Below are 12,309 nucleotides of genomic sequence, written 5' to 3'. Positions count from 1 at the left end.
ACTTTTACCTTGTGAAGGTAGAGAGGCCAACAACCAGATTAGAAATTATATTATTTATTATGTGAAAGGTTTCCTTCAATTGGACTACAAGATGAAATTTTTTTATTCTTGATAGTTGCTACCTATTCTACTACCAATTTTCCTTTCTTCCTACAGCCAAATGAGGGGAATGCTTCAAAAAGACAAGAAGGGAGAAGGGGTGTGAGGGTTTTAGCTGTGGCTTACCACAAGAAGAGATGCACTTGAGATAAGGGGGAATTACTACCACTTGCAGACACAGAGGTGAACTTTACCCATAACTCATAAGTAATCAAGTATTAACTATATAAATACTTGCAATTGCAGGATTAGAAGGCTTGTTCATTATTTCATACACCAAATCAGATAGAGTAGCTCGAATACCTAAGGAGTTTATATGCTAGAATCAACATTCATCTGACACAAGATAATACAGGTATCTTCACAACGCCATGTCTTTGTATCCCCCATCGAACTGTTTCCCGTAGTGCTGAGCTTGTCGATGAAAATGGTATCCCAATTAGTCCTTCTTGTCTACGTCACCATCAGACTTGTCCACGGTTTCAGCAACAACACTTCCAGATGGACCATCTTCCGAAGGCTTAGCGCTCTCTGATGCAACAGCTTCTGTTGGCTTAGCTTCACCATCAGTTGATTCAACAGATTCACCATTAGGTGCAGCATCACTTACTGGCACTGTCTGCTTGATAGTCCCAACCTTGACATACTTGCTCATGAATCTATACTCCCAATCTTGCAAGGCCTCAAGCTCAAATGGACCAAGGCCAGAGATATCACCAGTGAGATCTTTTTCCTCAAAGGACATCTTGGCGAGAGCTCTACTGGCATCCTTTCCAGCAAATAACGCATAAGGTCCTCCAGGTCCATAGAACATTCTGCACAAACATATGTTGTAAGATCATCGCATTTAAGTGAGCTACTGAAACAACAATAGACCCTTAGCAGTTAAAACCGATAAGTTTAAAGTTGATCAAAATAACAGTTTTTGATAGATAAAGTTGACCAAGATGTTCCTTCTTAAATGACAGTGGTGTCTGGGCCAACTAGTGTGTGCCTCAACTGTTCTACTGGGTACTTGCTATCTCCCACCAACACAGGCACCAAATAATTCTATTCACCAAGGCGAGGATCGAGATACTTGGGCATACAATTGGGATAGGAACTCATTTTTTTTATAATGGTAAGAATTAGGGATAGAAACTCATTCAAATTCAATTCGGGGTACTTGATCCTCCAAGGACATAATCCTGGACCAATTTAATGCACATTCAGACTGACAGGATCATATATGAAAACCATTTGACATTAAATTCTTAAATCATATCATGTTTTGGTTATTAACTTTTTTTTTATTTTTGGTTTGTAATGACTAGTTATTAAAATATTACCAAATCCAAGATTTATCGAAGTAGTGAAATCAACATTTCTAAATGAATATAAATAGGCCAAAACTGGAGATTGGATGAAATGCTTAATGGAGATAATTCAAGTTCACCAGACATAACAGAGTAAATATTTCCAAAACATAAACTCATTCATAAAAGAAGCCTTAGATTGCAATTCAGAAGATGACCGATGATTCCTCTAACTGGTTGAATTAAAACTGGAAAATATAAGTGACTCTAGGGAGAGTCACATAAAAGTCGGGAGTGTTCCACAAAAGAATCACAGACAAGTCAAGACTACTTTAAGTCCTCAAGATCTCAACCTTGACATTGTATTAGATCTCAATCCTAATGGCTACCTGGCTAGCAGACCTATACACTTAAACACCCGTTGGATATTACTTGCAAAAAGAACTCTTTAACTAGAATATTATTCCAAGTGTCGCACCTATACACTAAAGAGAAAACACATTGATGTCCTTTTAACAAGGATAGTGTAAGGGCTAGCTCGTCTGCACCTACTATTCCATCAATAACTACTAATTCTCACTAGCAATAGGCATATGGAAAGAACTTGACTAGAAATGAATTTAAACCCTGATCTTACATGATTTTCTTCCATTTCATTGAACCTATGTCACAACCATTGAGCGTTACTCATCTTCACACCTACACACTAACTCAATATTTCCAGTATTCGACCAATCCCATGCCTTGGCCTCGCTATCTTTATGGGGTAGAGGTAAGCGCTACATACACTCTACCCTCCCCAAAACCCCCACTTGTGGGATTAAACCCGGTATATTTTTGTTGACCAATTCCCATGCCGAATCCACCATGTAAATAGCAAATTTCAGAGTCTGAAAACTTCAGCAAAGTTAATTCTTTTTCCCAACAAATGAAAAGGCATAAGACAGTTCAAGAAAACAGAAAGGAAGATTGATTCTACAATCAATAACACTCTTTCTTTTTCTCTACCAAAAGTTGCCCAACTTTCACATAAAGCATAGAACTTTCCACAATAACAAAGCTAAAACACCAAACCAACAAAAAAGAGCAGAAAAAACCGACAACAAGAACTTACCAATTCCAAAATTCAAAGTCAAAGCTTCATATAAAAAGTAAACAAGATGAAAACCTGAAAATTCCGCCAAAAGAACACCTACCCAGAACAAAAAATAGCTTTAAGAACACTTGTAAGAAACTACCTGCTCTGAGAAACATCATAGATCTGACCCTTAATAGCCATCAACAAAGGCTTCTTCGAATCAGAGCCATCATACTCCTTCAACTCGTGTTCAGAAATCTCTCCAAGCTGAACTGGTGGTGGCAGAGGCTGCATCTGTTCTTCGAAATCTCTAGGTCTCTGTTGATGAGCATGATCAGATGAACCAAAAAACTCGGAGACAACATAGTAGAAAGCAAGTGCTACAGCAACCACTGTAAAAAAGGTAGTTGGAGAAAGACCAGTGTAAGCTGTAATTGAATCTTTGAGTGTTTCCAATAGCTCTACAGCCATAATTGAAGAAGAAGTAGAATGTGGGTTCTAAGTGATAGTGGGCGAGAGAAACAAAGAAGAGGGGGTTTCTTGATTTGTGAAAATTGATGAGGTAGACTATATTGTTTATGTAGTCATAATCTTGTTGTACTGTGCACCACGTGAGCTGTGCATTTTGGACCTATCCCTTTTGTTTTGACCAACTTTTCCATTTTGACACTCATCTGCATTTTTTTTTATTTTTTTTTTATAATTGTGGTTTCTAGGGCAATTTATTCATAGCAGCAACAATATCAAGTAGTTTGGTTTATCAAGTAATTCTTGTCCTTCAAAATCAGGATAAATGGTAGAAAATCACCTTGTATCATTAGAAGTGGAATCACAGTATTTTTTTAAATTTTCTATTGATATTTGAATCAGATAACTCATGATTCTTGATTCACGTTATTAATTATTGCTTCATACAATTGAATGAAGGTCATTTGCACTTTTTATCTTTGCCTTGGGTAATTAAATATAGTTTATTATAAGAGATAAATTTATATCATATACTTCCTCTATTCAGTGCAAGAATGGCGTATTATGTTTTAACATAAAGTTTAAGAAAAATAAAAAAGATTTTTAAATTTTATGATCTTAAATGAAATTAAAGATATGTTAAATGTACCAAATTACTTTCTAATCTTGTAGTTTTAAATATATCATATGAAAAATTGATATTAAAAAATTGCTAACAAAATGATCATTTTTTCTAAAAGAAAAAAAAGGTCATTTTTTTTTAAATCGAGAAAATATTATAATATTTTATAAGTTATCTCCAAATATGACTTTACTTTTTTGATAATTTATACTCCATAGTATAATTTTAATTGTTTAACTACGCAATTAAAAATTAACTTATTTAAATAGTAAAAATTTAAAAGAGATCAATTTTAAGTATAAAATGTGTAATTTTATATAATGTATTTAAGAGGGAAGAATCATGAAGAGGTAATTAGTAGATGTTAGGTAGAAAATGTCATTTAATTCACACCCCACTTTGTTGACAATCAAAATATTGTCACTGTAGCATAAAATTGAAAAAAAACATATTTATTAAAATAACTGCAGGAAAAAGGCATGGTTTATATCCTAAACTATGCATGAAAAATCAAAGATACATTTACACTATTGATGTGACCTATTATATGCCTATACTAAATAAAAGTGAATTTATTCACTCCCCACGACACCCATATCCAGGCACGTTTCTTACACGCATAAAAAGCGTGTCTAACCTTTTAAAATTAAAAAATAAACGGTAAAAACATTAAAAATTTAATAAATTGAAACCCCCAATGGATACATTGACCAAAAAATTCCATTCAAGTCAATTTGGGGTTCCCAAACTCAAGAACCCTAATTCTCGAATTGGTCATCGAAAATCAAAATTAAATCTTTTTAATCGCTTGATTTCTTACTATAATGCAAGAAAATATAGTTCTTTCTCTTAATTTTTTTCAAATTTTGATAATTGTTTCTCCCCTCAAGTGTTTCTTCACCTCTTTTATCGGGTTCAATATGCTACTAAGCTTGGAACAAAAATTGAGAAATGATTTTGCATTTTGTTTTCATCGATCCTCGCTGATCTTCAAATTGGGTTTGTCGATCCATATTCTACCCGAATTAATCGGGTTAGGGTGTATTAATTTGGGTTGGGTTGGGTTGGGTTAGGGTCTAATATTTTGGGTTGAATCGGGTTAGGGTCAAATATTATGGGTTTGGGTCGGGTTGGGGTTAAATTTGATAGAAATATATTGAATTAAAAACGTGGTAGCACCACAGGGCGAGTGTACTCCACTCCACTCATTAAACTTGGGCATTGGTGTCATGGGGAGTAAACAAATTCATTTTTATATAGTATAGGTGTGTAATAGGTCACATCAATAGTTTAAGTGTGTCTTCAACTTTTCATGTATAATTTAAGATGAAAACGACGACTTTTCCCAAATAATTGCCTAACATTTTAGTTTTCGTGTAATTTACTTCCAATTAGTCACTTAATTAAATCTTTATACAAGAGGTTTTTGAATTACACTTTAAATAGCCTAAAGATGATGCAATAAGATAAGTTGAATTTGTACCTAAAATGTTGCACTTTTAGTGAGCTTCAACATTATATTCTAATACGTAAGTCTAAATAGATTAAAAAAAAAAACTTAAAACTATTATCACTATTAGTTTAATTTTATACTTTAAATTATTAGGTGGTTTTGTTGCTTCTTGAACTAAAATTTCCTTTAGATTGAAAATTCCAGTTGGACATGTGACAAAAAATTTAGAATAACTTGATAAAAAATATTTGGGAGATAAAAAAGGTCTTTAAATTGAATTCATGTGACACAATGGGTTCATGATAGTTGGGTTCATGGTAGTTCAAGAGGTTTCGAGAACATCTAATAATATAGATATGAAACTTGCAAATCGATAATAATTTGATAAAATTTTAACCTATTTACTCTACAAAAAAGAAGATTTGCATATACTCCTATCCTAAAACACTCTGGAGGAACTTTTTGAAACACGATGTGGACATAGCATGTCACATTAAAATAATGATAAAATTATAGTACATTTGGTTAAACTTGCAAAATCAGCTCATTTGAAATGCATTTTTCTCAAAATGCTTTTCAAAAGTACCACGATTTTAGATTGACTAACCAATTTAAAAAGCATTTTTGAAAAGCAAATAATGTTTGGCGAAACTTTTTTAAAAGTACGACATCTGAAAAACAACTTCTGCTACCCATATTCTATCAAAAACTGATCAAACACCCCACTTTTTAAAAGAATAAGCATCTCTTTGGAGAAAAAAAGTTTTTTTTTTAGTCCTCCCCAAAGCATGGCCTAACGGGTTATAAGCTTGATTGATGTGCTTGACAATACATATGTAAATGGATAAAGAATCTGCAGTGTGCTACGAAATGCAGAAACAAAAAGCATAAGACCATAGAAACACGAAGAACATAGACAACCCTATTCAAGCGAATAAGACTTAAAAACAAACAAGAGTACAACACACAAGTAGCATCACACAATAAAGTACACAAAAAGATAGCAAGTTTACACGTTTACTGGACCTTAATCTCATGAAGCAATATAATCTTAAAGCTGTTAAATTGCAAGAGATTTAACCTCATCCACTTTTCATTGGTCTTCATACCTACGCCACCTCTTCTCCCCTTTATCATCTAGAGTGCACTGACACATGATGCATGAGTCAATCATGCAGGTCAGGAATTCATCTAACCTAGACGCTTTTTCCAGAATAGTTTTATCAAGCTCGGTCATAAATTTCATTGGTGTGGGTGGATCATCTTCAGTAATTATGCAATGAGAAATGTTGAGCACTCTCAACTTTTTTAGCCCCTCTAAGATAATAACCAAAGTAGGTTTAGACAACATTGTGCACCTCAAACTCAACACTTCTAAGTTTGGAAGAAAGGATACCAATGTAGATGCAAGCAGTATATTACATTGGCCCATAATCTTGAGCTCAAAATTTTTTTTGTAACTCCTTGCAATTTGTAGACATTTGCAGGATCTTCAATGCTAGGCATCGTCAGTGATTCAAGATCTTCTCATAAATGAATAGCCCTGCATATTGTTGTCTCATTTAGTTTTTCCCAAGCAGGCATAACAAGGCGTGTTTAAGCCGTGGACACCTAAAAAAGAGGAGATTTAATTGGTTGTCATAGTCACTTTCACAGTAATCTTTGCTTCTCCTGAATTAGTAGGCATTTGGCCATAGATTCCAAATATGTTTCTCTTTATTCCAAATTTATGAATTGGATGAAGTTGGAGTTGTGTTTGCTTATACGTTTTGCAAAGAATATTTGGAATAAAATTCATGCTTGAATATACTTGTCAAATTTGAGACAACTTTAAAAGTGGTGTGAGTTGGAAAACAGGTTATCAGTTGTTTCCGAATTTGAACAACTTCAAGTTGAATTTGAAATTTTCATGATCAAACACTGATTTCCAAACAACGTGGAAAAAACTATTTCTTATGGCTAAAGGGATATCATTTGTATGCATTATTTATTTAAGTTAAAAGTGTTGGGTTCAAGGTGTATGTGAATTAAAAATGGAGGAAAAATGGTGGGGAGAAGGGAGACACTAATTTAGAAAGTGTACTCCCAAATTAGAAAGTTCACTGATTTCTCCCACAGTGGTGGGAGAAGAGAACTTGAATGTGTTTATAATGAGAAAACTAACTCCACATGGATAGTGAGGCAAGAACTAGGTGATGCCTCGCACCATTGTCGTCGTCGCTCAACCCCGACCTCGAATCTTTTTTAGACAAAATTTATTTGAAACTTGTTTACAAGTGAAATTTTATTCAAAATCTGATAGTATTAATTTTCTCCAAATGCGGGCGCATTTCAGATGCAATGCCAGCGTATATGTAACGCATCATGAATGGATGCGACCATTCAAGAAAAGGGCACACTGTTTCGCGATAGTGGGTGACATGCGAACGCACTTCCAGCATAGATGCTCACTGGAATCTGCAAGACATCACATGCAGTCGTACTTCAGGCGTATGTCCAGCTCAGTCCCAATACAGGGACGCGACTGTTGCAGAAAAGTGCCTTTCTGCTGAACCAATGTATCCTTTCTGAAAGGATACACTTAAGGCTATAAATACCTGATATTTTCCTCAGGTATTGGCATTAATTTTGACAGCAAAAACTCTCTTGTTGTTAACAAAAACTCTATGTGATCATTAAGCTATTGAGTGAGTTCGTTGAATCCAACAATTTGAGGTACCGCTATAGTTCGGATTGAAGACCATTTTATCCTGGGAGAAAGATTTCATAATCTCAGGTACAGTGAGAGGAATTATTCCTTAAGGACACTCCGTGAAGTTAGGGGACTTGGCCTTACAAATTCTGTTTCATCTTGTTTTTGAAAATTAACATACTTCTTGAATAGATTATCAGTAATCTTGTGTTGAAGGTGTTAAAGAACTTCATAGGTGTTCTTGTTTATACAGGAACTTGTGTTGAAGTTGGTGTTGAATTTATATAGATTCTTGTACCCAAAACACCATAAAATAACAATCTTAAGGAATAATTGTCACACCCCTTTTTTAACCCGAAAAGATTGATTTTAGTTTTGAAAGGGTTTTTATTATTGAAGTGACAAAAGGTGAAAAGTTGTTTCGAAAAGGATTATTTGCATGAAAACTTAGAGTCGCCACTTGAAATAATTGGGTGTGCCAAGTCACCTTTGAAAATCCTTTTCAAAATGGTTTTGACTCTAAAACTGATCCGCGAACTGAGATTCCGGCTAAGGAATTCTGTTGACCGAGGGGAAGGTGTTGGCACCCCTCGATCCCGTGGTTTGATCACGGTCGCTTGGTGAAGCGTATCGGCTAATTTGACACTACGAAGGTATAAACCACACAAAACATACAAACACAATCAATTAAACAAACAAAACAAAACAATCCAAAATTTATTGTCCAGTCCAAACAGTTCAAAAATAAGAAATGCGTAAAAATAAATCCTACTCTAAATTAATTCTAGACTAATGCTTTACCCGCCTCCTCGGGCTTTCATCACGAACGTCCTCCGGATACAAGATACCTCGGGGCATTCCCCGGTGAATAAATATATACAGATACTTGGGGGCATTCCCCGGCCAAATCATACAATTGATTCAAAAGTGATAAAATCAAACCATTCAATCAACCCACAATCTCTAGATTTGCTTACCCGACCTACGTCTTGCCTATTCCAATCGGCGTATCTTGATACTACCAAATTCAATTAACGACAATAATAATGAATCAAAATAACTAATTTATATTCATCTGTTATCATATCATGATCCCAATTCCGAATCCGTCTTTAACCGAGGGTCAATAAATTCTTTAGTTCAAATCACTACTCAAAGTCCAACACCAACATCCAACATATCCACTCAACGAGGATTCAAGTATTAAGAACATGAAACATTCATACCTCACAATACAATTAATACTACTTAAAGATTCAAAACCACATCACCAAAGATCACATCATAGCCATATTAAAAAAAATAATAAAGAGAGAGAATTTAGGAATGGACCTTCAAAGGATCGAATTTGTTGATAATAAGAAAATCCGAAGACCAAGATACTCGAACGGAGAACCTCAACAGCGACAAACCCCAACTTCGATGTCCAAAATGATCTCAATAAACAAGTTAATACGAATGAAAATCAAATCCAAAACCCAAAAATGAGTATCAATGAACCCCGAAACCCAATTCTCGAAAATGAAATGCCAAGGTAGACAAACCCACGGCTTCAGAAGTCCAAATACCACTAAAAATTGGTATAACCTGATCAAAATATCGTGAAAAATAGAGAAATTTGAATCGAATCTTAATGAGTTAGAACGGAATCGAAAACGAAATCAAGATCCATTTGACCGCTTTATGATGTTGCGACTTCAAAGGATTCAACAATGACCAAAATAACTAGAAATATACCGATTACGATCTGTTCTGACGGGTTTGGATATTTTTGGTGATTGCCTCAATGCGTTTCCGGCGAGTATGTCGCCGGTACGGTAACCGTCCTCGAAATCTGCTTTCTCTCTCTCCGTGACTCTTTTGAGATCTGTTCGTCATCTCCCTATATCTCTATATGTGTGTGAGTATATTCAGTGGATTAAGAGTGAAGCCTGCCTAAAAATATAGGAGCTCTTCTATTTTTGTTTGTGTATCGTCCGTCCTCTCTCCTGTGCGTGGATATTATGATATGTATATATGAGAGGTAATAGTGTGAAGGGTCACGTGGGTGGGTAGTGGGGTGGTGATGTGTTGTTCAAAATTGATAGGAGGAGTGGTTAATTTGTTACCAAAAGAATATTTGAGGATTAAGTTTGTTACTGGGTTTGTTATTTGGATAAAAACAAAACAAAAAACAAAAAATAAATGCATAAATAAGTAAAGGTGAGGTGGATATTTATTTTCTTGGGGAAAAATTATAAAAAGTAAGCTTAAATTATGTGATATCAGAAATAAAAATATCATCGATGGGAAAAAATTATGTGTCTACATCATGCCCCCTTTGAATGTAAATACCTAGTGTTTTCATACAAAGAAGTAGATAACAAGACAGAATTTTGTCCCGATCATTATTCGAAGAAAGAAACTGAAGAAAGAAGGACATCCGAGTCTTGACGGACATCCTACCTACCCAAGTTATGAGGGAATCAAGTGACCGGTATATTACAAGATCGAAAGGAGGTGGACTATACCAAGCTAGAGAGTCGAGTGAGGTTCCATCGAGGTTTCGGTCCGCGGCTCTGTCATTACATCAGAAAAATGAAAATTATAAGTTAAAACATAAATGAAATTACAAAATCCTAGCTATACAGCTTCTGTTGAGATCCTGACTTAAGTTTCATCACCCTATTCTTCAGGCGGGCTCCTGACTTGCAATTTCATCACTTGTTGCTTGGTTTTCAATTGTTTCACATTATTGCTTAATTTTCCCTTTATTCTCCCTGTTCTTCGGCTTTCAATTTCTTTACTTTGTTGCTTTACTTTCAATTTTACTTTGTTGCTTGACTTTCAATTTCATCACCCTGTTCTTCAGGCGAGCTCCTGACTTTCCATTTCATCACTCTATTCTTCAGGTGGGCTCCTGACTTTCCATTTCATCACCCTGTTCTTCAAGCGGGCTCCTGACTTGCAATTTCATCACCCTGTTCTTCGGGAGGGTTCCTGACTTGCAATTTCATCACCCTGTTCTTCGGGAGGGATCCTGATATCAAAGTCCAAACTAGAACAAAATTATTCTAAACAAATATTATGATAAAGAAAGATTCCATGTTTCTGAAAATAAAGTCCTATTTTTCCAGGAGGGTCCTGAATAGAAGTAAATTCTCATTTTTCAGGAGGTTCCTGAACATAAGTAAATTCCCATTTTCCAAGAGGGTCCTGAATTGAAAGTAAATTCCCATTTTCCAGGAGGGTCCTGAATTGAAAGTAAATTCCCATTTTCCAGGAGGGTCCTGAATATAAAGTAAATTTCCATTTTTTAGGAGGGTCCTGAATATAAAGTAAATTCTCATTTTTCAGGAGAGTCCTGAATTGAAAGTAAATTTCCATTTTCCAGGAGGGTCCTGAATTGAATGTAAATTCCCATTTTCCAGGAGGGTCCTGAACATAAAGTAAATTCCCATTTTTCAGGAGGGTCCTGAATTGAAAGTAAATTCCCATTTTCCAGGAGGGTCCTGAGATAAAGTAGAATCCCATTTTTCAGGAGGGTCCTAAACAAAAGGTAAAGTCCCATTTTTCAGGAGAGTCCTGAACAGGAAGTAAAATCCCATTTTTCAGGAAGGTCCTGAACATAAAGTAAAATCCCATTTTTCAGGAGGGTCCTGAGCATAAAGTAGAATCCCATTTTTCAGAAGGGTCCTTGAACAGAAATTAAAATCTCACGGATGTGCATTTCCAATGGTAGCTAAATTAAGTGAAGTGAATTTGCCCCTATTTCAACAAAGAAAATTTATCAGTTAAAAATTTAGTGGTGGTTTGCAGCTCTTGGCTTCTCAGGTATCTGCCCCAGCACTCATTCCTTTCATCTTTGTTCCAAATCGCTGACACTTTCCCTGTCTTTCCGCATCATTGACCCGGATCTAGATTGAGGGAAATGAGTTCTGACTTGAACAATGGGTTTCTATTTTACCGTGCCCCTGAGGCGCACTCTTTTCCCAAATCTGAATGCTTTTACGAATCCAATAGCCTGTTGGTTGATAGACTTCCTTTGCTTCGTGTTGAATTACGATCATATTTATTTCATGTGCTGGTCCTTGGCTTTGCCTCATATAATTGGAAAGACTGCTAGTAAATTTTGAAATCCTTTCTCTCTTGTTTTGACAGAGACTTGACTTAAAATGTAAAGAAATGATGGTGACTTTTATTTTGATAAATGACATAAAAAGACAAAAAGCATGAATATGTAAATGAAAGAAAAGGCAATGTCCCATATTCAAAAAGAAAACTTTTTTGAATATGACAACCAACTCCAATGAGTATGACATGCATTTTGAATTAAGCTGCCTGATCTTTCTATCCAAACTCCCCATTTGTTGTTGAGATCGTGCCTTTGCCGCTGAGCCGTTTCTTCCAATCCATTGGACTCATACATCACATTCAATTGAAGACATCTTAAAAGACCTTTGCCAACAAATCTCTTTCTTTTTACTTTTCACTTTTCTCTTGAACTCGCCATCGCCTTACGGTGCCCGTGAGGGTTTTCACCAATAAGACTCTCTCATTTTTATTTCTCTCCACTCTCCATCGCCTTATGGTGCCTGCGAGGGTTTTTACCAATAAGACTCT

General features: G+C 35.4%; 1 protein-coding gene and 1 pseudogene across 1 annotated transcript; both read right to left on the bottom strand.

Moving 5' to 3' along the window:
* Window positions 1-300: 300 nt before the first annotated feature.
* On the bottom strand, window positions 301-3,186 carry LOC107863324 (membrane steroid-binding protein 1). The gene is made up of 2 exons (XM_016709198.2): window positions 2,633-3,186; window positions 301-914 (listed from the first exon to the last, which is right to left on the bottom strand). The coding sequence occupies exons 1-2, from the start codon at window positions 2,941-2,943 to the stop codon at window positions 539-541; spliced, it is 687 nt and encodes a 228-aa protein (XP_016564684.1). The 5' UTR covers window positions 2,944-3,186; the 3' UTR covers window positions 301-538.
* A 2,889-nt stretch (window positions 3,187-6,075) lies between these two features.
* The window catches only part of LOC107866189, a 42,406-nt pseudogene continuing 36,172 nt past the window's right edge, over window positions 6,076-12,309 (bottom strand).

The sequence above is a fragment of the Capsicum annuum genome, chromosome 3 (assembly GCF_002878395.1).
Source record: "Capsicum annuum cultivar UCD-10X-F1 chromosome 3, UCD10Xv1.1, whole genome shotgun sequence".
Taxonomy (NCBI): Eukaryota; Viridiplantae; Streptophyta; class Magnoliopsida; order Solanales; family Solanaceae; genus Capsicum; species Capsicum annuum.
This window is presented reverse-complemented; position numbering and strand designations above follow the sequence as displayed.

Coding starts and splice junctions, on each gene's coding strand:
- LOC107863324 (XM_016709198.2), bottom strand. CDS start 2,943: ATGGCTGTAGAGCTATTGGAAACACTCAAAGATTCAATTACAGCTTAC. Junction 915..2,632: donor TATGATGTTTCTCAGAGCAG/GTAGTTTCTTAC, acceptor ATGTTTGTGCAG/AATGTTCTATGGACCTGGAG.